General features: G+C 39.5%; 1 protein-coding gene across 1 annotated transcript in view; it reads right to left on the minus strand.

Annotated features, from left to right (window-relative positions):
• LOC140842074 (5'-3' exoribonuclease 4) overlaps nt 1–25,955 on the minus strand; it is a 48,011-nt gene that overhangs the window by 9,649 nt on the left and 12,407 nt on the right. The window contains 4 exon segments of the mRNA XM_073209893.1: nt 16,212–16,307; nt 16,611–16,691; nt 19,502–19,588; nt 19,842–19,919. Coding sequence (XP_073065994.1) covers nt 16,212–16,307; nt 16,611–16,691; nt 19,502–19,588; nt 19,842–19,919 — 342 coding nt within the window.

The following is a 25,955-nucleotide window of genomic DNA, read 5'->3' on the forward strand; positions in this document are numbered from 1 at the left end:
ACCGCCGGACTTCGGGCCTCCGACCGCCTGACATAGCTCACGCTTTGCACCACCGCCGGACTTCGGTAATATTCTGCTCTCTGTCAGTCCGTCTTCTCTTTTCTTTTTTTTTCGATTTTTGATTTCTTGGAATGGAAATTTTTATTTGACTGTGGAGGAATGCTGTTAATTTCTAAAAGACTATTATGTTGCACTGGTTTTCTTTCAGTTTTTATCAATCTTGAATAATTTTGGTTGCTGAAACAACTATTATGTTGATGCTGGATTTGTTTCAATGAGCTTCATTGTTGTGTGCATATAAACAAAACATGATTAGTGGTCTTTAGTTTTTATCAATCTTGATACATTTTGGTTGCTAAAACAACTATTATGCTGCTGATGGATTTGTTTCAATGTTCTTCATGGGTTGCTCAATTTTTCTTACTTTCAGAGTTTAAAAGTTGGAAAACCTACAAGAAGATATAAGAAAAAACGATATTGGATGGAACTATGAGAGGAATAGAATGGTTAACCCGGACAAGAATTTTGATGGAATATTATGCAACTTTTGCCAAAAATTTACAAAGGGTGTGATAACAAGACTCAAAAATCTTGTCGGAGGATTCAAAAATACAAAACCTTGTCCAAATGCCCCAGCACATGTTAAGCAAGAAATGAAAGATCACTTTGAAGTAAACATCTATTTCTTCCTCGGTCAACTCGTCAATATTACTACCCAAAAAACCACAGTCATTGGGTCCTATAAATGCTTTCTTTAAGCTAGATGCAAAGAATCAAGGTGGTAAAGCACCCCAATTTAATGAAGTTCAAAAAAAGTTGAGATCCGATGCAGTTCAAAAATTTGCAAGGTGGATGTATGATGCAGGGATCGCATTCAATGCCGTCAAATATGACAGCTTCAAGCCAATGATCGAAGCAATTGGACAATATGGTCCTGGGATGAAACCACTTAGTTACCATGAAGTGAGAGAACCTCTTTTAAAGGAGGAGATAAACCATACAAAGCTGATTTTGAAACAAAATGAAGAGGAGATGGTGAAGAATGGTTGTATTTTAATGGCTGATGGTGGAGAGATAGAAAGGGGAGATCACTTATCAATTTGTTGGTGAATACCCCAAAAGGCAGCATGTTTATTGATTGAGTTGATACATCTACTCTCACACTGGTGAGAAGATGTTTGAATTGTTTGACAAATTTGTGCAAAACGTTGGGGTGAATAATATTGTTCAAGTGGTCACCGACAGTACATCAAATAATGTTTATGCTGGTTAGAAAATCTAACATACTAAGTTACAACTTTAGTTTCATTAACTATCCTGTTATTCTCTTGTTCTTTACAAGAAAAAAGTTGATCGATAAATATTCAAACTCGTATTGCGCCAAATGTGCAGCACATTGTTTGAATTTGATGTTTGAGGACATATTTAAAATGCAATATTTGAAGAGGGTACTTTTTTTTGATAAGAAACTTAAGATTTATTATAATAGATTTAAAGTTTACAAAACAAGTGGATGAGTGATCCACAAAACGTAACCGTAATTAAGACAGCCACAACTCTAGGAACAAATAAATTTCCAATCCCTGACTAGGTCCGATATTCGCATATGTTGAAACTGCTTTATGTTGATCGTCCAAGTCGCGACTCTGAACCTGATCTTCTCCCATAATTCTTCCTACGAATCCTCTTTGTCGATGAAAATTCTGTTATTTCGTTCCAACCAAACTGACCAAAAAACGCACTGAATAACCACGTACCAGAAGTCTATAAGGGCCTTCCCCTTGAAGAATGACTGATCCATCAGCAACATGTCCCTCGATCTGCTTGGGAAACCCCATTGGAAGCCCAAATGCTGCATGACCTTAATCCATATTGCCCTCGTGAAATCACAGTGAAGTAGTAAGTTGTCCTGAGTCTCCATACTGTTCTTACATAGGCAGCACCATTGGGGACATAAAAATATTCCGGGCCTTAATATTGATGTCATCGTTTGGAATTCTATCATTCATGCTATGAAAGTTGGTGGCCCATTATTGCAGGTACTTCGGTTGGTGGATGGGGAGAAAAAGCCTGTCATGGGTTACATATACGGGGCGATGGATGGGGCTAAGGAGAAAATACCAAAAGCTTTTGGTAATAACGAGGATATGTACAAAGATGTTTTTGAGATAATTGACAATAGGTGGAAATTGCAATTCCATCAAGAATTGCATGCAACGGGTTATTTCTTGAACCCTCATTTCTTTTACTCAAATTCAAAGATAGAACAAGATGAAGAAGTAGTCACAGGGTTGTACAATGCAATCAGTAGGTTGACTTTTGATTCTAAGACGGAGAGAAAAGTACAAACAGAGTTGTTAAAATACAAACAAGCCGAAGGTCTTTTTGGGAAGGAAGTTGCAATTGAAACGAGAAAGGTTGTATCACCAGGTATGTAAATATGTTTCAAGGACAAGTTTTCCTTATTTTTTGAAAAAAAATTGAATGGGAAATATTAATATGAATATTGTTATTAACTAGCTGCATGGTGGAACTCATATAGAGCTTCGACACCAAAGTTGCAAAGACTTGCCCAAAAGATACTCAGTCTCACTTGTAGCTCCTCTGCTTGCGAGCGCAATTGAAGTGTTTTTGAACGTGTAAGATTTTTACAATATTACAATTTTTATTTTCCATTACTGTGAAGTTTTAAGAATTTGTTCTCGTGCCACGTGCCTTAATAAACATATATCAATAAATGCAGCTTCATTCCAAGAAAAGGAATAGATTGGAGCAAAAACGCCTAAATGATTTGGTGTTCATCAAGTAAAACAGAGCTCTGAGGCGTAGATACGATAATCGTGATACCATCGATCATATCATATTGAGTGAAGTTAATGATGGCAATGAATGGCTGCTAGGGAGACTGGGGGATGAAGAGCCAGACTTTGTTCATGATGGTGATGATTTGACTTAGCAAGATGTTGCAGATTGTTGGGGTAGATGAAGCTCTTTATAAATTGAGGAAATCCAGAAGGGCCTCGAAGGCAACCCTTGGAGCTACGTAGGTCTCACAGACGCACACATCTACACCTACAGGAAGCTCGAAGGCGTCCACATCTAAGTCTAGAGGGAAAAGGCCAATAGAACATCTACTACACTTAATTTTGTAGATGAAGATGAATTTGACTTTGATGAAGACAGTGAAGGAGAGAATGACGCCAAATGTTATGCAATTTCAAATGAAGAAGTTGGTATCGATCTTGATGATGAAGATGAAGATGAATTTTAAATTGTTACGTTAACTTTTTCTGATAACATGTGTTAAGATTGGAACTTGGACCTAACTCAACCTCAAAAGCTAGCTAAAAGGGGGATGATTGTCCAAGTCCATATATGCAACTCTCAGGTTATTTATCCAAACGGCGTGGGACAATTAACATACACCCCTCACGACCAGGAATGAACATCTGGAGCGTGGAGTTTACAAATGACCCAACTATAGGCAGAACGGGTGGCATATCTATAGGCAGTCCAATACATAATGGTGGAACCTGAGCTCTGATACTATGTTAAGATTGGAAATGTTTTTGCTGTCTAATACATGTACTTGCTAGCTGAGTTGGCAACTCACCATTTGGCTTGAAACATATGTCGATTGTTTCTCATATAAGCAATCAAGTGAGCATGATAAGTGAGAGCTAGGGAAATAATGAGTCAGGATTCAGAAGTCAAAAGTCATCCAGAACTTAGAGGGTTTAGTATTTCTGAAGTTTAACACAATTTGTTAGATATTGTTTCAGGATACAAAGACTACAGCTTACCTAGAATTTTCTATTTTGTTTTTCGGATTCAATGTTTGAGCCAACCCAATTGAGAGTCATTATTTTACAGAACTAATCTGTCGATATGGTTTTACTCACATGTTTTGTTCAGCTCATTATGAACTTATAATTTTCCCAACAGTTATTTGTGCTCTCAGCTACTTATCCAACAAAGATGGTATTTGTTCTACAGTGTGCTCAGTTCTGTCCCATTAAAATATAAGCTTGACACAAACTAAGAGTGAGAATTCCTTAATCAAAAAAAAGCAACATAAAAAAGCCCTAGAGAGAATTTTTTGAAAATGCTCTCTCCAACTGTTCCTGACTAGAGGCGGCAGCTCACTCCTTAACCCACCATCACCGATCAGCATCTACCTTTCCCGTCCACGGTCAACCACCTCCCTTTTCCGGTCACCGGCCATCGGAGGTTTCTCCCTCTTCTTTCTCCTTCTTTTCTCCATTATGAAGTATTTTATTGCATAGTCTCTCGTTAGATAACTAATATATATCATATCATTTCACATAGAAAGCTCATATACACTTAACAAAACCATTTGTTCTTTGAACAGTAAAAATGAAAAGCAATCAAACAAAAAAAAGGGTCCGGTCTTCCTCAGTATCCATCTATAAAAATGGTAAGAGCCCATTCCATGGATTGAAATAGAAAATTTCGGAAGAATCTTAGGTTAGAAAAAGTTTCTAATCTTTTTCCGGCCTCAGCCAACCTTCGCCTGCATTTTCCAACAAATGCTGACCTCCACCGGTGTAATCTTTCTCACTGGTGGCTCTGGTCTTCTTTTCTTCTTCAGAAACTGCCCTCTTTCTCAGTCCTGTTTTAGCCCCATCAAGTGCTGCTTGCCCTCAGTCTATCTTCGTCGTTCACCTCCGTCATCCGTTGATTTCCAGCCTTTGTATCGTTTAAATCAGCTCCAGCCTTCAGGTTTCGATATGCGGCAGTGGAGTCTCTCGAGGCAGCATGTCACTTGAGTTCCAAATAGAATGGGTAATCTGCCTTTGAGGGGGTTTTGGGGAGCTGCTGCTCCCAGTGTGGAGGGAGAACTCAAAGTTGAACAAAAATTGTTCATAATCAAAAAGGGAAGTGGGGAGGAAGTGGAACTTACTTTTCTTGACAGAAAGAACTCGAAATGCGAGTTATTAGTTGGAAGCTGATTTTGGGTGTGCTAGATGGATATGTTCAAAGCTTTGGGAGTACAGCAATAACTCTAAATCTTGCCCGGATTTAACCATTTCAGGGGCAAAAAAATGCAGTATTCTCTATTCAGAGGTTTGCTAACAATAAAGGCAGTTTTTTGGAAGTGTCTAAAATCATGCAACAAGGTAAGAGGCAGCATATCATAATACCGTGTGGCATTGCCATGTGGGGCTGGAAAATGTTTGGCGAATAATATATCCAAAGCCATGCGGGGGATGAAAGAGGTGCGGGTATTTCCACATGTAGACTGAGAGCGAGAAAATCAATTAAATCAGAAAGATCGCCATGCAAGGCAAAGTTAGTGTCTACCAAGATCGAGCAGAACAAACTCTTTAACTGTAAGGACAAGGATTGGAGTGAAGCATCTATCATCACTATAGAGGAAGTTAACATCACTTGGGACTTGATTCGGGCGGTTCATAGTAAGGCGGTCAAACGGTACATTGAAATCTTTCCGTTCCAAGCTAATAAGGCGGTGTGGTGGCCGAACAATGAGGACGACTCCTCTATGTTGGGGATTGAGAAGAGGCATTTAGTGATGAAGTAGGCAATGCATCGAGAGCCAATAAATTTAGGGAGTTGAAGAGGTTGACCTTTGGGACTTATCATGAGAAAGGATCATCGCAGTGGGGATTTGAAGACGTTAAATAAAGATTTGCTCCTGGAATATTAAGAGAGGAGGGTCGGATACAAGCAAGGGACTTATTAGAGCAGTTTTGCGAAAGAAGAAACTGGATATAATTGTTCTTCAAGAGATTAAGAGATAATCGATGGATATGAGATTTATTGTCAGTCGAGGTTTGTTGATTGGTTAATACTACCTGCTATAGATAATGAGTTATGACATAATCCCAGAAGAGAGAATTTTTTAAAAAATGCTCTCCCCCTCTTTCCCCTCCCTCGGTTTCTCGTTTCAATTTTCCTTCATCTTCTTTATCTCCTGAGTTTTTCTGTTCGACTCGTTTCTTCTTTTCCGGCGTCGGTCGCCGGTCGCCGGCGACCATTAATTCTTTACCTCTCCTCTTTAAGTTTCTTTCCATCTTTCCCGCTTCTTTTCCGTAGAGTCTTCTAGTTTCTTGCTCGAGATTACCTTCTCTCAGCTCCGAGGTTTTTCTTGCTGTCGAGCATGTATCGCTCACTTGTTTCCTCGTTTGGAAGTAAGGACTGTGATGAAAGTGTGTTCATTGAACACAAAGTTTTCAAGATGCGACTGGGCTTTGGGGGCAGTTCCGTTTGGTGGGAAGAACGAACCAGGAAGAAGAGCTATATGATGGACTTTGACCGCGATGAGGCACGTTGGTTAAGCAAGCGATTCCATGAACTGGGCAAGAACCCATCTTCATCGGCCGTCTCTCACCACTTCAGGGGTCGTAACTCGGTTTTCACGCTGCAAAAATTTGTAAACAAACGGGGTAGCTTTATTGAGATTTCTAAGTTCAAACCACAAGGAAGAAAGCAATATACAATTGTGCCCAGTGGATACGGTTCAGGGGGATGGCTGAAGATAGCTCATACTTTGGAAAAACTTTTGGGAGACATAAAGGCCTTAATCCGAGGCCACAACGCGTCATACAACCACCGAGACTTAAGGTCCATTTACAAGACGACAGAGAATCAGCGAGGGATGGTAACTCTAAGAAGATGTCAGATATGAATTTTAAGGAGATGAAATGGCTTGAAGCAATTGTGATTACGAAGTGCGAGATTAATATCTCTTGGGATAAGATTCAAAATGTTATTCAGAAATCAGCCATGAAACAGGTCAAGGTTTTCCCATTTCAAGCTAATAAGGTTTTGTGGTGGCCATCAAATGCAGAAGATTTCGATTTTTTCACTAAGTTGGGAAGGGGTTTTTTTTGATTACGGGATTGCTTTGGAATTCGAAGCTTGGAGAATGGATATAAACACGGATGACAGGGTTTTCAAGTGTTGCAACAGTTGGATCCTAATTCATGGGCTACCGTGGAATATCTGGAATCATGAGAACTTCAAACTCATAGGGGAGACTTGTGGTGGCTTGCTGGATATCCACGAAGACACTAGACTCTTCCGTAATCTGGAGGTGGCAAAGATTAAGGTTAAAGGAGTTGAGGGAGGCTTCATAAAGGATAGATTGTTGGTACATCTGGAAGGGAAGGAAAGACAGATCCAAATTCAAGTGGAATCCTTTGATCTGGGGGCCTACGAGCAATATCAAAGACAAACATATGCACAGGTTGTGGTTAATGGCAAAAGGACGGTGGCGGGATGGGGGAATAAAAATATTCTGAAGTGGAAAGTTATTAACAAGGGGGCTAAGGAAGGTCCATCAATCGCCAAACAGATGGACGTTTCTGGAAATCAAAATAGCAATACTGAAACAAGCTTTGAATGGCATCCGGGTCATGATTCTGGGTAGGAAAATGTGGCAACAAATGGTTCTTTCAAACCAAAGGCTCACTGCAAGCAACCAGGGGTTTCCAAAGGCATTGCAACTTCAAATGCAAGCAAAGTGCACAAAATATTAACAAATATTGTTCCTAAGGACGCTGAAATCTTCAGAAAATCTCCGATCCATTCATTGACAACCGACAACAATGTGGAAGTGCAAAATGGGGTTAATAAGGGTAACAACAACCAATTATTGCCTCCATTTTGGCATGTGTATTGCAGGAAAAAATCAAGAAGGAACGAGCTGCTGGAAGTGGGACACGAATATGAAAGAAAGCTTGAATCAGCGTACGGACTTGGTCTCGATAGTGAACATGAGGGAATTTACGACTCAGACAGCGGAGGAACATTGAAGTTTGTGGACTCAGGAGACGAGTTGTTCGACAATGAATCAAACTCAGAGGATGACGCTTGCAAAGGAATGATGCAGTCAAAGGAAGACATACAAGTTTTAGAGCAAGAAGTTTCAATTCAAGACTTGTTCAAATCACCGAAGATGCTGGAGGACTACGCAGCGCCCAATTCACCTGACAAGGACTTCTCTGCTGAGGGACAGGTACCAACCAACATCTCTTCTTCTTTTTCTAACCAATCCTCCTTGTCCAAATCTCGTCTACATTCTCTTTTAGTTTTGGGATTGTCTAGTGGTCCTTTAGGAAGTGAAGGGAAGTTTTTAGTTGAATTGCCGGGTAAAGAACAAGAATTCATCAATGGGTGTCTATCGGTAACATCAGCGGGTGCTAATAAGGATGTGCATTTTGAGTTGGAGCGTGACAACTGTGGGGATCAGTGCCACGTATCCACAATTCTGTTGGAGAGGGAGTTGCAAAGAATGGGTTCTGGTGCTGCAGACGAAACAGCCTCATCCTCGAGGGATAAAGAGGTTCCTCCATGAAAATCATCACTTGTAATATTAGGGGAGGAGGGAACTCGAAAAAAAGGGAATTGGTTCGGAGAATATTGCGGAAACAAAGGCCGGAACTCGTGGTCATTCAAGAAACAAAGAAAGAAATAGTTGATAGGTGGTTCGTTGCCAGCTTATGGAAAAACAGGTTTGTTGATTGGATTTCTCAGCCATCGGAAGGACGGGCGGGAGGTATTTTAGTAATGTGGGATCCGAGGGTAGTGGTGGTTAGTGATAACTTGATAGGTGAATTCTCGGTTTCTATTCGGATATTGTTTAACTATACCACCAGTTGGTGGTTCTCGGCGATCTACGGCCCAGTGAAGCCAACGGACAGGGACAGATTTTGGGACGAATTGGCTGGATTAAGTGCTATTTGCGGGGACAATTGGTGTTTGGGGGGTGACTTCAATGTGGTAAGGAACACGGGAGAGAAAAAGAACAGCTTCTCAACAACCACGAGTATGATTTGTTTTGATACCTTAATAGGCGAATTGGGCTTGCATGATCCTCCACTTCTCAACGCCCAACACACATGGTCAAATTTCAGAGTTTCACCGATATGTTGTCGTTTAGATAGATTTCTGTTCACCAACGGTTGGAGGGACTTATTCCCTCAATTCAGACAAACAGTGCTTCCAAGGACAACATCGGATCACTGCCCGGTGTCATTTGATACCACTAAGGCGAAATGGGGTCCATCTCCTTTTTATTAGAACGCCTGGCTATCTCACCACAACTTCAAAGATCTAATGCAGATTTGGTGGCACGACCGAGCTTATCATGGTTGGGAAGGATACAAATTCATGTGCAAGCTGAAAAAATTGAAAGGCGATTTGGTCATATGGAACAGAGATGTTTTCGGAAACTTGGATGCAAATATTAGCGAGTTGACTGCTAGGATAAAAATTTTGGATGAAATAGAAGGCAGTGGAAGATGGTCCGAAAATTCTCGGCTGGAAAGAAGAGATCTTAAATGTGAACTGGAACAAGTGAGTTTCAAAAAACTACAAATGGAAAGCCAAAAAGCAAAAACGAAATGGTTGAGGGAAGGCGACCAGAATTCAAAGTTTTTCCATTCGTTGTTAACAAATAGAAGAAACAAGTCGGTCATAGATAAGCTGGAATTGGACGACGGTTCTGTAATTGTGGATGAGAATCAAATTGAGGAAAATATTCTCAAATTCTATACTAATCTTTACAGAAGATCGAACGGGGTTGAGGGGCATTTGGATGGATTGGAATGGAGCCCTTTGGATAGGTCCGACGCACTGGAATTGGAGGTCCCTTTCTCGGAGATTGAAATCAAACATGCCGTATTTGACAGTGATGGGAACAAAGCTCCGGGTCCGGACGGGTTCACATTAGCTTTCTTTCAAAAGAATTGGGATTTATTGAAGGGGGAGTTGTTGAAAATCTTTCAGGAATTTTTCGAGGGGGGGCGTGGTAAATGGCATCACGAATGAAACCTATATTTGTCTCATACCGAAAAAACAAGACGCGATTAGGGTGAAAGACTTCCGACCAATCAGTGTGACTACCAGTTTGTACAAGATATTGGCAAAAGTGTTGACGAACAGATTAAAGAAAGTATTGAGGAGTACGATCGCCGAGAACCAATGTGCATTTATAAAAGGAAGACAAATTTTGGACTGCAGCCTTGTAGCAAATGAGGTGGTGGAGGACTACCGCAAAAGAAAGATGAGGGGATGGGTTTTCAAGGTGGACTTTGAAAAGGCTTACGATAACATCGACTGGGATTTTCTTGACTTCGTTCTACAAAAAATGGGCTTCGGAGATAGATGGCGGAAGTGGATTCGTGGGTGTGTGTCAAATGTCTCGTTCTCGATTTTTATAAACGGTAAAAAGGAATCCGTCAAGGATGTCCCCTATCGCCTTTTCTCTTCAACTTGGTTGTGGATATCTTGGGGAGGATGGTAGACAAGGCTAAGGATTCAAACGAGGTGAGAGGACTTGTAGTGGGGAAAGGGAAAACTGAGATTTCTCATATTCAATTTGCGGATGACACACTGTTCATGGTTCAAACGAAGGCTCATGTCATTGCACTTGTGGATTTACTCAAATCATTTGCGAAATATTCTGGTCTCAACATAAACTTTCAGAAAAGTGTCATTTTGGGCATCAATATTGAAACAATTGAAGTGGTACAGTTGGCGCAAATCATTGGTTGCAAACCTGACGACTGGCCCATCGTGTATCTAGGGGTTCCTTTGGGAGGTAGGCCTACGTCGTTCGACTTTTGGGAACCAGTCCTATCCAAAATGTCAAAAAAGTTATCTAGTTGGAAGAAAGCATTTCTATCAAAAGGGGGACGCCTGACACTCATAAAATCAGTTCTTTGTGCTATGCCTTCCTATTACATGTCTTTGTTCAAGGTCCCAAGAAAGGTGACAAAAATTATGGAAAAAATCATGCGTTATTTCCTTTGGGATGGTTTGGACGGGGAAAAACATTGTCATCTTGTGATATGGGATCACGTGTGTAAACCAAAAGAGAGAGGAGGATTGGGTTTGGGAAGTATCGTTTTGAGGAATAAGGCATTGCTAGGAAAATGGTGGTGGAGAGGAACGAGGGAGACTGAGACTATGTGGAAAAAGGTGATAAAGAGCATCTACGGTCTTCAAGAGAACGAGTGGGATTTGGGTTTGGCGAAGAATGTAACCTATAGATGCCCATGGAAATTCATTTCTAATACTTTCCCGGCAATTCAACTAATGTGGGGTTCGGTTTTGAGAGGCGGCAATTACATTAGATTTTGGGAGGATGTGTGGGGGGGGGGGGGTGGGGTTAGTCCGTTCAGTGTTCGTTTCCCTTCTTTGTATCGTATTTGTACCTTGTCAAACAAACCCATTTTGAGTTTCTTAGAAGTTGTCAGTCATCAGGATAGACGAACCTATCGGTGGGATGTTTGTTTTAGGAGAAATCTAAACGAATTAGAGTTGGAAGAGTTTGTTAGTCTTGCGGGAGTGTTAGATACAATAAGGGTTCAGCTAGGCGTCGACGATTACAGGGTGTGGTTGGGGGAGTCTACGGGTATGTTTTCTGTCAAATCATTTTACGACTCATTCTTTCCTACACAAACCTTTCCTGCTTTTCCAAGCTACAATCATATTTGGAAGGTTCCTGTCCCTCAAAAGTTGCAAATTTTCTCGTGGATTGTGGCGTTGGGTAGACTACCTACTGCAGACTTGGTGCAAAGGAGGTGGCCCACCTGTCAGTTGTGCCCTAACTGGTGCTCCTTATGCGAACGCAGCGACGAGACTCAAGATCATTTGCTACTTCACTGTTCGTACACAACCACCATATGGTCAAGGGTTATGCAAGATATGAATTTTCAATGGGTGTTCCCGAAGACGGCTAGAGATATGTTCACCAACGATCAGGGTATCCCTACGGGAAACAGAGCTACCATCCTATGGTTTGTCACGATTCATTACTTATTTTGGAGCATTTGGTTGGAGAGGAATAACAGAATTTTCAATGACACAAAAGCGGAAGCGACTGATGTATGGGAGCTCGTTAAGTTCAGAGTGGCAGCTACAATCACAAGGGCTAAAGAGTTTATTCATCAATCTAATTCAGATGTTGTTAGGGATTTCAAGTTTGTAATGACGTGAACCTAGTACTATTTCTATGATTTTGTGATTGCGGATCACTCATCCGCTCCTACTGTACTTGATCTTTGATAATTTAATAAAATAATGTTTCTAATCAAAAAAAAATACTACCTGCTATAGGGAGATCGGGGGGAGAACCTTTCAAATAGGTGATGGCAATATGTAGTGGTTTTCAGCAGTGCACGGACATTGTAAGCCACGGGGGAGAGAAATTTTTGGGATGAATTGGCAAGATGGAGAACAATTTGTGGGGATAAATGGTGTTTGGGGGGGATTTCAATGTGGTCAGCTAGTCAATTGAAAAAATGAATAGCTGAGCATTATCTACAAGCGTGAAGTGTTTTAATTCGCTCATTAAGGAGGAGCTAGAGTTGTACGACCCACCTTTGTTGTATGCAAAATATACTTGGTCGAACATGAGGGCATCCCCTATTTGCTGCACTTCGGACATATTCTTGTTTCTAGGGGTTGGGTAGAAATGTTTCCTTTGTACAGACAAACGATGTTACCCAAAATGACATCAGATCATTTTCCAGGAATCCTAGACACATCAAAGGTAGGGTGTGGTCCGTCAACTTTTAGATTCGAGAAAGTGTGCCTTAAACACCAAAGTTAAGTCAACAGTCTCATTTTGGTGGAATAACTCAGATTTTCAGGGTTGAGAGGGGTATAAATTTATGAGGACACTTAAAGCCACCAAAAGTGAGCTTTTACATTGGAACAAAGAGGTTTTCGAAAACGTAGGAATGAGATTGGCATAGTTGGAAAATAAAATTCAGTATTTCGAAGAGCAAGAACAAGAGGGGCAGGGGTAAGAGGAGGTAGCAATTGAGAAAAAGAAGATCAAATATTAGGGGTGTCAAAATGCGACACGACCCGTCAACCCGACACGACCCAACACGAAAAAAATCAGGTTCGGGTTAGGGTTTTTCGGGTTCGGGTTGGGTGGATTCGGGTTAGTGTCATGTTAGGCGGGTTTCGGGTTGGGTCGGGTTGGGTCGCGGGTTGACCCACGAACTTTTTTTTTGAAAATATTACCTATATTTTTATATATTGTATGTTTGAACAAAATTTATTGTATATTTATGTGCTAAATTTTCATCATTTGATATTTATTTTGCATATTTTTATTTTTTTAACAATTTTTTATTTGATTTAGTAAATATACTTTTAATTTTCTACGATTAAACTTTCAAATTTAAATCGAAAATTTTGTTATTATGTGTTTAAATTAAAATATTATTATTATTTTTTTGAATTTTTTTCATTAATTATTTAAAAAAAATTTAAAAAAATTAATAAAATTCGGGTTAGGCGGGTTAAACGGGTTGAATTGGGTTATACGGGTTCGTGTTCGGGTTGGGGGTTTTCGGGTTGCTTCGGGTTCGGGTTGGGTTCGGGTTGAAAAAAAAGTAAAAAAATTTCGCGGGTTGACCCGAAACCCGACCCAACCCACCCGATTGACATCCCTATCAAATATGCAATAGAAGAGATAGTATGCCGAAGAAATCAGACTGATAACCAGAAAGAGAAATTGAAATAGTAGAGTGAAGGGGATCATAACACAAAGTTCTTTCCTTCACTACTAAATCACTACAGGAGCGTATCATTTATTGATAAACTGGAGGTGGAGGATGGGTCGGTATGGTCAAACAGTGAGCAGGTGAAGGCGTATGATAATGTGGATTAGGGTTTTTTGGATTATGTTCTACTGAAAAAGAGGTTTGAGAGAGGTAACGTAAGCGGATTCGGGGTTGTGTTTCTACTGTTTCATGATCAATTCGAAGGCCTACAGATAAATTTAAGGGTGAGAAAAGACTCATACAAGGTGATCCACTTTCACCTTTCGTATTTAATTTGGTAGCAAACATGTTGGACAGATTGATTCATAAGGCCAAGGCAATGAATCTCATTCGAGGTTTGAATGTGGGTAGAGAGCGAGTAAAGATTTCACACATTCAGTTTGCGAATGATACTTTGTTCTTCGTAAAAAATACAAGTTGTTTGAGATTTCTGCTAGAGGTCTTAAACTCGTTATATCAGATGTAAGGAATAAAGATCAATAAGGAAAAAAGTGTCATGTTAGGCATAAATTGTAAAGAAGAAAAACAGGATGAGTTAGCTCTAGAGATTGGTTGTGGAAAGGAAAGCTAGCCAATTACATATCTGGGGGTTCCACTGGGGGGAAACCCGATGAAAATTTCTTTTTGGGAACCTTTAGCCAGTTGGAAGAAAGTTTTTTTGTCTAGAGAGAAAGATTAACTTTGATTTTTGCAGTTTTGAATGCGTTGCCAATGTATTTCATGTCCCTTTCTAGGGTCCTCAGGGGTATAACGACATTATTTTTAATTTTGACAAAATGGAGAAATTTTTCGCCATTTCTTCTTTATCCAGGGACTTGCATCTGCGGAGAGATCTAAAAGATGAGGAAGTGAACAAACAGAGTTCTTTGTTAGGATCTTTAGACAGAGTCAGATAGGTCAAGGGGATGGGAGATACCCGGGTTGAGATGGGGATCCTTCAGGAGTTTTCTCAGTCAAATCCTTCAATGAGTCTTTCTTCCCTATTAGGATTTTCCCTTGTTATGTTCTTTCATGTCATTTGGAAAAGTCCAATCCCATCAAAGATTCAAGTCTTCTCGTGGACTGCAGTGTTGGGTAAATTGCTTACTTGTGAGATGATGCAAAAGATATGATCTTCGTATGTTCCGTGTCCTAATTGGTGTGCGGGCTGGAAGGGGTGGAGAATCAAGATCGTTTATTTATTTAGTGTTTTTTTCACGAGTATTCTTTGGTTAAGAGCTTTGGAGGAGGTGGGTTTGCTATAGGTAGTTCCAAGGTCATTGCCCGAGCTTTTTGAGGCAGATCTTGGACACGATATGGGTAAGAGCGGTAGAACTTTTTGGACAGTAATAGTTCACTGTATTTGCTGGTCAGTATGATTGGAGCGGAATAAACAGATTTTTGACGGTTTAGAAAACTCAACCAAATATGCTAGAGAAAAGATTAAAATTCATGTATCTAGTTTGATAGTGAAGCATGCAGATTTTAAGAACTTCTCGATTTCAGATCTAGAAGTTGGAGTTTTATGTGTGAGTTGAGAAAGATTTTTCATCTTTTTTCTTGCAGTGAGGATCTCTTGTCCGTCCTTCGCAATTCCGTCCTTTGTAATTTGTGTTTCTTTTAATGAATATATTATAGTTTCCGATAATAATAATAAAAAAAAAATTCCTTGCTCAAAAACATTATTTCCGCTCACAATTAAATTCCAACTAGGCGATGTGTCTTTTTCCTTTTTGATTCTAGAAAGGCATGACTTCACAATTAACCTCTACAAAAAGTCGATTGACCAAGGTCTCGAAATTCACCATTTAGACCACCATGTACTCCGATTAATGCGCACGTAGAGAAATTGGATCCCATAATTAATTTGCAGATTCATAGACGCAGTTCACACATTCTATTAAGAAAATCCACATATTAAGTTTCAACAAACAACTTTGTAGGATTTGTGCCCCGCTGTCTTATGCAGCTTGCCTTGTGGAGAAGAGGTTAAAACATGGTATTTGGACTACCATGTGGACTTAAATTTTGAAGTTGCATGTTGCTAGCAACTATACACTTGTTCATCAAATGATACCAGAGCCAAGATTAAGAGAGAGGATTGTTAGGTTTGTGCCAATAGCTCATGTTATCCTGTGTCGTTGCTTTGTCGTAACAATTGAAACACGACGCTTGGTCTACTATACAATGCAAAAAAATTGATTTGTATGGTTACTAACAAATATAACTTTTGGTATTGCAGCATACGCCCGAAAATCAATAAATAGAATATTGGCACAAAGAAACCACAAAGTTGAGTAGATTATTTATAATATCAAACAAGATTTTGTTTGATTTTGCAGTTCTAAAATATTTACATCTTAAAAAAAAACTTTAATTGCATATTAAAGAATAAAAACATGATACAATTTAAAATCAAAGGATATATTTTTCCCCTGTTCATGCATTATTGATTACTGTTTTAATTTTCTGAAACAGTAACTATATTTAAACAGACACCCTGGTTTCTGGCACCTCACGTTTAAAATTCAAAAGTGCATGAAATAATTTTTTCAACAGAAGAATTAGAAGTATAAGAAATGAGTTTATTGACTGACGAAGAAAGCAAAATAAACACCAGGCTAAAAAGATAACTGTAATGAATGTGGCAAGTATGCTTACCACTTCCATTCTGACTTCATCAAATTTTTTTGGTTCCCACAAACCAAATTTCTCAGAATAATACCTTTCTTTGTATCCAGGCTCCCCCAACTTCACCTGAGAGGATTAACATTTTGGCTGGTTAATACAACAGTTTCAGTAATTATCATCTCAGCCATCATCCAGATATAAGAACTCTATAGTGTCAACTATGTTACCAAGCCACACTCCATAGTTTCAAATAAGTCAAAATAATCCCAGTTGTAGAATATAAAAGGTAGAGGTAAGGCATACAAATTAAATCACAATCTAATGCTGCAGACCAGAACAAGCAATCCACAATTTCCGTTAACTTTATTGGTGTAAGACATGAATTGCTATAAAATACTACTTTAAGACAAAAATTTAGAGAAGAATAACCTTGTCTGAAGCAGAAGTGTGTGGCTCTTCATTAGTATCTCTTCTTGATTTAAGTTTCATCTCTTCATTATTCTCATATGCCTGAAACAACATAAAGGAAAGAAACCACAGAATTAGTAATAGATTTGATTTCACAGGCAATGACACCATTGCAAAGCACTCCCACTTAGATAACCAGTATATCCTTGTATTAGGCACAAACAAACACTTATAACTCCATAATCTATCTAGAACATCTAGTAGCCATTTAAAATTCCACAAAAATGTCGATCCCTTTGAAATTTTTTGACTTGGCAGCCTGTATAACCAAAACATCACCTGCATGGAAAAAAACAAGGATGTGCAAAACTTCGCTGCTGACAATTTTTTTTATAAGAGATGATGTTTTATTAATAATTAAATAGATGTTAATTACAATTAGCGGACCACTAGTCCACTGTCAACAAAAGTTAGATAAGATCGATGTTCTACCAATGATACACATAAGCCCAACCTCTCAATACATATGAGATCGACACATTCTTAAATTCTTCATGATTACCAATCCACGTAGCAACTTTGATCTTGATTTCATCCCAGCATTCGCCACTGTTGTCTTCCGTATTCTCAAAAATTCTTCGATTTCTCTATAGCCACACTGATAAACATCTGTCGTGAACCACCACTTCCTAAAAAATTCTTCCCCTCTTGCCAATTAGTTGTCCTAGATTCAAAGCCAATAAATCATTCGTTGACTTCGGCACCGCCCAAACCAAATCCAATTCTTTCAAAGCTCTAGCCCACAAGCCGCTCGTGATGAATGAGCATATGATCTTGTCTTTCCATATCATTCCTACACAATACACACCAATTGGAGACATAGCAATTGAGGGCCAGTTCTTTGGCATTATCTGCGAGGTCGGCAACTTACCCAGAATCGATGTTCATGAGAATACCTGGATCTTTGTTGGAACTGGAACCTTCCATATAGCATAGAAATATGGAAAAACGGGAAAGCTACTTTCGGGAAAAATGAATCAAAGAAGGATTTGACTGACTCCACACTCGGCAGTCATCTACCCCTTCAATCAACTTAATCTTATCTAACACCCCTAATAACTCAGTCAACTCTAATAACTCATCATCTCTCACAACCCTCGGAAAATGCAGATCCCATAATTGGGAAGACAACGAATTGTCAAAGTGAACAAAATATGATAGTCTTTTTATGAACCGTGGAAAGCTGAAATAAAGATGAGTAAAGATCTTCATAGAAAGAATCCCCCCACCTTATGTCTTCCCAAAACCTAGCCTAGTTACCTCCTCTGATTTTTATCATCACTAATTGTTGAAAAGTTGGGTAAGATCGAGAAATAAACTTCCATGGACATCTGAATGTCACATTTCTTTCTAAACCCACATCCCACCCATTCTCTTGTAACCCGTATTTACCCACTGTGATCTTCTTCCACAACGTCCCATTTTACACACAAAACCTCCACCACCATTTCCCCAACATAGCCTTGTTTCTCTTGACAATATTCCTAATACCCAATCCGTCCTTTTCTTTAGGTTTACACACATGTTCCCAAGCAACCAAATGACTGTGCATCACCATCAGCTCCATCCCATAAAAATTTCCTTGAAGTTTTCTCCATCGCATCCGCTATTCTTTTTGGAACCCTAAAAAGAGACGTAATAAATCGGGAATGCACTTAAAATTGATGTTATCAACGTTAATCTTCCTTTTCTTGACAGAAAAAAGCTCTTCCAACTTGCCAACTTTTTAGACATCTTAGACAATATGGGTTCCCAGAACGAGACTTGTAATGGATTTCCTCCTAAAGACACTCCCAAATACTTAATCGACCACTTTTCCTTACCACATCCAATTTGCTAAGCTAACAGTTCAACTTCTTCTTCTTCCAATAGAAACCCAACAATGCACTCTTTTCCCAATTGATTTTTAACCCAGACATGTCGCAAAATGATCTCACAACTTCCACCAAAAACATGATATGATCCTCTTTATTAACAAAGAAAGATGAATCGCCCGCATATTGAATATGAGATATCTCTATCATATCTCTACCAACCTCGATCCCTCTGATTAAATTCATATCCTTAGTTTTATCGACCAACCTCCCCAACACGTCCACTACCAAGTTAAACAAAAAAAAAGACAACTGATCACCATGTCTAAGCCTTTTATGAGCATTAAATTTAGCCCTTGGACTTCCATTAATCATAATAGAAAATGATACATTCGATTCACGTCCTTTGATCCACCTTCTCAATCTCCCTCCCAACCCCTTCTTCCTTGATCCAAAATCCAAAAAATCCCAATCTACATTATCGTATACCTTTTCGAAATCTACCTTCAATACCCACCCTTTTTTTCTTCTTCTTCCTCCTTCCCTCTTCCAATAGTTCATTTGCAATTATGGCTTAGACCGCGTGCATATCAGCAGAACACCAGCAAATAAATTTCTATCGAATATAAATTAATCACAATTCTGGTTCCATTGCCTTCAATTTAGCTTCATGTATTGTCCATTTAACTTCTCTCTCAACTCAGTGGCCATTTCTCAGCAGATCCCAATAGTCTTACATTTAAAAGCAAATACAATACATAACAAGATTCAAGATAAGTAGACATGGCCACATGCAGACTTAGAGTAAGAGAATGAGACGGAGAGATCAAGAATACATAAATTTCTCCATGCCAAAACCAGTAAATTGATTTTTTAGTGTGATCATCATCAGTTTTTCAGTAAATTCAACTGTGAAAAATTGTACTCCTGCAAAAGCAATCAAAATCTTTATCATATATGCACAGCAGCAAAAGTAAGAGACTAAGAGGATATCAACCAATAAAGAGGCTAGGAGAAGAGGAAAGGGACAGAGACTACATGCTGTATTCGAGTGCGTTTTTTAAATATTTGATCTTCGTATACCGCAACTGCCTGAACAAAGTGTTCAACTCTATCCAAGAAGACCTGAAAAAAGGATCAATAAAACCAAAAGTTATAAAGATTAACAAAATTTAATCCTTGCAAAACCGTAGAATTGAAATACAAAAATTCAAAGTGTGGGAAGCAACTTGCTCCAGTGGATTTATATATAGTCATTTCTTTAATAAAATATGCAGGCAAGCACATCCCCACAAATTCTTGAGCGAAAACGGAATCAGCATCGAGCATAGGCTACTATCACAAATTGTACACCTTACGGCAGCATTATTTCTATTACCTCACCAGCATCAGTAAGATAACCACCCATAGCCGCAAATTCCCTTCTATATACAAAAATGAGCAAATTTATGGCACCCTGCAACAATGAAATGGAAAACTAAAAAGCTAATGATGGGAAGCAATCGATGGAAAAATAGAGGAATTCTAAGTGGTTCCAATTACACAATATTGCCTAAAAAGGTGACTGCAATTAAAACATCTCTTCTGTAAATTAACCTTTGTGTTATCAATCAATTTTGGTAGTTGTTTGATGATTACAATTATTTTAGTTTATTTGGTTGGCTCATTCCAACAAGTAAACGGTCCAATATAGACAAGTCTGGTGAAGATAATCAAGCGGCGGAACAAAGCAAATGGAAGAGCCATGGGTCCCATAAAGCCGAGCGCCATAGAGACGGGGCAAACTTGAAGGCATGCCAACTTTGACGATAATTCATGTAACAATTATGTGTCATACCCACACTATCAGTGTCTGTAAGAAACAGTGAAAAATCAGTTAAAATTTTTTGAGATTCCGCAAACCACTAAATAATGAAAAAAAATTGTATGATAGGTTTGATTCCTAAAATTTGAAGATTCTATTTCTAAGCATTCTATGACGAATATATATAAATAAAGGGTCTTAGTCGACATAAGAACACACCTAAGATCATAATTCAATCTTCATTTAATCCTAAAGTTCTAAGCATACTTCATTCAAACAAGACTATAAGTTCAAAAGTTAATGTAAGCACTTGCGATCATTCTAGTTTCATTTTTATATAACTCTAAGCACACATTTCCAAGTCACGGCAGTAAAACATTTTTTAAAATAATATGCCTTTATGTTGACAACCAAGCAAAGTTGTAAATGTATTTTCGGATATTAAAAAATGATTAAGTCTGAACCTCAGTGGCAGGTTAACGTTTGTTTGCACTAGATGGAGGAAGTGGATTATGGGGTGTGTCTCCAATGTTTCATTCTCAATTTTTATTAATGCACGACCACGGGAGAAATTTAAAGGTGAGGGAGGTCTAAGGCAAGGGGACCCATTATCCCCTTTTCTTTTCAACCTAGTGACCGATGGACTAGGTCGTTTGGTAGACAGGGCTAAGATAGTGAATGAGGTGAAAGGGATGGAAGTAAGGAGAGATGAGAAATTTCACACATTCAATCCGCGGATGACACTTTGTTCTTTGTCCGACCTGAGAGGCATTTGCTGGCTTTGGTGGAAATTTAAATTCCTTCAGCCTCAAATTGGGTCTGAGTTTCTTTTTTGACAATAATTTGTTCTAATTCTTGAATTTGTGGGTTAGTGGACTCTGTGCGATGGATTCGTCCAGACTGTATAGCTGTTGGATGCTTTGAGTTAAATGATGACGGAGGAAGTGAGAGAATTTTTTGAAATGCCCTATCCTCCCCCTAACCTCCGCTCGGCTGGATTTCTTCTCCGATCCTTCCCTATCCTCCTCCTTCGCTAAGCTGCTATTTTCGATCTCACTTTCCGTCTCCGGCGCCGGTCTCCGGCGGCGTCATAGATAAAAAAAAATAATAAAAAAAATTAAAAAACGCTTTTTCGTGCTTTGTTCTAATCTTTTCGGCAGTTGCCTCCCTTTCTCCAATTTCCTCCTTTGTTTCGCTTCGATACTTTGTCTTTTCCATCAACTTTCTCCGCCGAGCGTCTCCCGCCTTCGTGTTCCCTGTTTACATTTCAGCTGAGATGAACCAGCGGGATTTTAGGTTCGATTTCAAATCAAGTTGCGAGTTCAAAGTTGAACAGAAACTATTTCTAATCGGTAGGGATTTGAGGGTTAACTCAGTCAAGGTCATAGAAAGGACTAGAAACGCTAGTTATGTTCTGGAAATTAATCTGGAAAGCTTGGAGTGGATTATTTCAAAACTATGGGATCATATCATTAAACCTCAATCGACCCCTACTTTCAACAGATTTAGAGGTAGTGAAGCAGTGGTCTCTATGCAGAAAATTGCTAACGGCCGAGGAAGATATCTAGAAATATCTAAGCTAGTTTGGAGGGGCAAGACTCAACGTATCATCATACCTAGTGGCCGCTTCAACGGGGGATGGAAATGGATGGCTAACTATTTGAACAGATTCAGGATGACTACAAAGGACAACGTTATGAATTTCAGAGACCCTTTTAAGCATTTGGCAACACCACTTAAGAAACAAAATATTGGGCAGATTGTTTGCGACAAGGTTTTCTCGACATCAGAAGAATCAGATCAACCTCAGGATTTAGTAGCAAAGGATTGGAGTAAGGCTCTTATCATTACTAGGGATTGTGTCAACACATCATGGGATTTGGTGACTAGAACACTTGGTAAGGCGGTCCAGAGAAAAATCGAAGTCTTTCCTTTCCAGGCCAACAAGGCTGCTTGGTGGCCTCACAACGAAGACGAGGCTCTATTCTATTTAAGATTGAAGAAATGTTTTCTGGAAAGTAAAGTCACATTATCATTTCAGAAATGGAACGAAAATATTAACCGTGAAGAGGAAACTTTCGAGTGCTGTAACAGTTGGATTCGATTACTAGGGATCCCTTGGAATCTGTGGTCCAAAGAACTTCTCAAGCGTATTGGTGATCAATGCGGAGGATTACTTTGCATTAGCCAAGATACGATGTTATTAAGAGATCTCTCAAATGCAAAAATCAAGGTGCAGGGTCTCGAAGGAGGGTTTATCAATAGCAATCTTCATATCACGACTGAAAGAGGACCTCTAAACATACGCGTTGCCGTAGATTCAGTGAGCATAAAGGATTATGATTCGATTGAAAGAAGATCATACGCACAAGTGGTGATTGATGGAGGTAGAAACGACACAGGCTGGGGATTTAAGAAGGCTTTCAAAGACAGGGTCATAATTGCTGATAATATGCACGAACTACCATCAAGGCAGGAGGCCGTTTCATCTTTCAAACCTGATGCAGCCCATAAAGCAACAGCCTCGATTACTCAGTCCTGCGAGCTGCCGATTACGAACAAAGGTAAAGAAAAAATTGAGTTCAAGAAAGGCGAGACAGGCGAGAATTCAGGAGAAAGAAATTGTGCTTCAGACCCATGGCATCGTGGGAAACATATCAAGATTCTCAAAAAGTTAAAACCGAAGGATCAGAAGGAGTTTCACAAAGGAAAGATTGACACTACAAAAGCTACAGTCTCACAAAACAATGTTCAACAAACTTTCGAAGGGAAGACTAGAAAAGCGGGAAGGATGTTTGACCAGGTTTATCGAAGGAAACAGGTTCAGCAGCTTCTAGACAAATATTCTAAGCGTAAAATAGACAGTCAAACGATTCCAATCCTTGACATCGACAAAGATACATGTCTCGGGGAGGAAAGCTTCTGGGATAACAAAACAGATCACGGACAGTTCGAGGACAATTCAGATGACGGAAGAGAATTCAGTGATGCAGACAGTCATATCTCCGATCAGTCGGACTTCTCAACAAGAAAGTCACTGGAATTTAATGATTTGGGAGAATTTTTTGAGGAATCTCCGAGTAAGGTACGCAATTTACCCAACAACTCTACTTCGATTCATTCTCCTTCCCTTTCTATTCCAATTTCAGCTTCCTTCATCGGGTCGGGGGGAAAGGAAGTATTGCTGGGTGAGGGGGGGCTTTTTGCAGCGGGTAGAAAGTTGGGTTTATCCGGTAATAACTTCTCAGGGCATATTGACGGACTGGAGGAAGGTGTGGATATTCTGTCTATGGACAAACGGGAATCTAAGTATGCTGACCCGAACGAGTGCTTAACATTGATGGGTTTACAGAGGGTGGAACTTAGTGATTTCAATGCTGAAACTGTCTGTGGAATGACGAAGCTGAATGAAGGACTTAGTAGTCATAAGATAGAGAGGGCCGCAGAAGTTAATCAATGAAAATTCTTTCTTGGAATATAAGGGGGAGTGGTTCAGCCAATAGAAGGGGAGTGATTCGAGCCATACTAGCCAAAGAAAAACCAGACATAATTATTCTGCAGGAGACAAAAAGGGTGGTGGTGGACAGAAAACTAATATCAACTCTGTGGAAGTCTAGATTTGTGGAATGGGTATCCTTACCTTCGCTTGGTAGATCAGGGGGGATAATCATCATGTGGGATCCAAGGGTAATAACGGTCAAGGATAATCTGATAGGGGAATTTTCAGTCTCAATTCAGATACAATACAATACACAAATCGACTGGTGGTTTTCAGCCGTTTATGGGCCATGTCAACCGAGTTTAAGGAGTAATTTTTGGGATGAACTTGCGGGTTTGAGGGTCATTTGTGGTGATAGATGGTGTTTGGGGGGAGATTTCAACGTTGTGAGATCCACTAGTGAGAAATTAAACAGCGGCTCTACGACTTCGAGTATGCAGTGCTTTGACACTTTGATTCAAGATTTACAGCTTTGTGATCCACCTCTTTTGAACGGACATTTCACTTGGTCGAATATGAGGGCTTCACCAATTTGTTGCCGTTTGGATAGATTCTTGTTTACTATGGGTTGGACTGAACTATTCCCTTTCTATAGACAGTCTATCTTACCGAGAATCACGTCGGACCATTTCCCTTTGGTTCTCGACTTGACAAAAAGCAGGTGGGGGCCATCACCTTTCAGATTCGAGAACGTGTGGTTGAAGGATAAGAATTTCAAAAAAAATGCGGAACAGTGGTGGAATAAATTGGGTTTCGATGGATGGGCGGGTTATCAATTCATGATGAGACTAAGATCGGTTAAGGGTGACATCAAAAAATGGAATAAGGAAGTTTATGGGTCGTTGGAAATGCAAGCAGCAGAGTTATCAAACAAGATTGAAAGAATTGACAAAATAGAGGGTGAGGGGAAGGTCACGGAAGGCTTAATTTCTGAGAGAAAAGAAGCAAAATTAAAGTACGAAGAAAATCTAAAACGAAGGAATCAGATTAGCAACCAAAAATGCAGGGTGAAATGGATCAAAGATGGGGACCAAAATTCAAAATTCTTTCATTCAATTCTAAATCAGCGTAAGAGTAAGGCTACAATTGACAGAATCGAAAGAAATGATGGATCAATAACAACAAGCGAGGATGAGATTGTTTCAATTATTTCCGAATTCTACAAGGCACTATACAGTAAGCACGAGGAAGAAGTTTGGGGGGTTGAAGGCTTAGAATGGTGTCCAATTGAAGTGGAAATGAATAGGCAACTAGAAATAGAATTCACAATCGAGGAAGTAAAGGAAGCAGTCTTTACTTGTGATGGTGACAAGAGTCCGGGCCCTGATGGATTCACTTTGAGTTTCTTCCAAGATTGCTGGGAAATTGTCAAAAAGGATATTTTGTTGGTGTTCCAAGAGTTTTTCCGCAGTGGCATCATTAATGGAATCACAAACGAGACTTACATATGCTTGATTCGAAAGAAAGGCGACTCTTTCAAAGTTAAGGATTTCCGACCTATCAGTTTAATAACAAGTTTATACAAGATAATATCGAAAGTCCTGACATTGAGACTGAAACGTGTTATGGGGGTGACAATCTCGGAATCACAGAATGCTTTCGTTGAAGGGAGAAATATCCTAGATTGTGGACTAATAGCAAATGAGTTGCTTGAGGAGGCTAGGGTGAGGAGGAAGGAAGGATGGGTGCTGAAAGTGGATTTTGAGAAAGCTTACGACAATGTTAATTGGGATTTTCTGGACTACGTCTTAGCAAGGAAGGGGTTTGGGAAAAAATGGAGATCGTGGATGCGGGGATGTGTATCGAATGTTTCTTTTTCGGTTATGATCAACGGAAGGCCGAGAGGAAAATTTAATGCTTTCAAAGGACTTCGTCAAGGAGATCCTTTATCTCCTTTCCTATTCAACTTGGTCGCTGACGTTTTGGGAAGATTGATAGACAAAGCTAAATCATCGAATTTAATAAAAGGTATTACGGTTGGAAAAGATTTGATCGAGATAACTCACATACAGTTCGCGGATGACACACTTTTTTTCGCACAAAAAGACGAGCACATAAGATTCATGGTCAAAGTGGTGAGCTCCTTCTGCCAAATGTCGGGCCTGAAAATAAATTGGGATAAAAGTGCGTTGTTGGGGATTAATCGTGAAGATGATGAAGTGGAAAGGTTGGCATTACAGTTGGGTTGT

This window comes from Primulina eburnea, chromosome 9 (assembly GCF_022965805.1).
Source record: "Primulina eburnea isolate SZY01 chromosome 9, ASM2296580v1, whole genome shotgun sequence".
Taxonomy (NCBI): domain Eukaryota; kingdom Viridiplantae; phylum Streptophyta; class Magnoliopsida; order Lamiales; family Gesneriaceae; genus Primulina; species Primulina eburnea.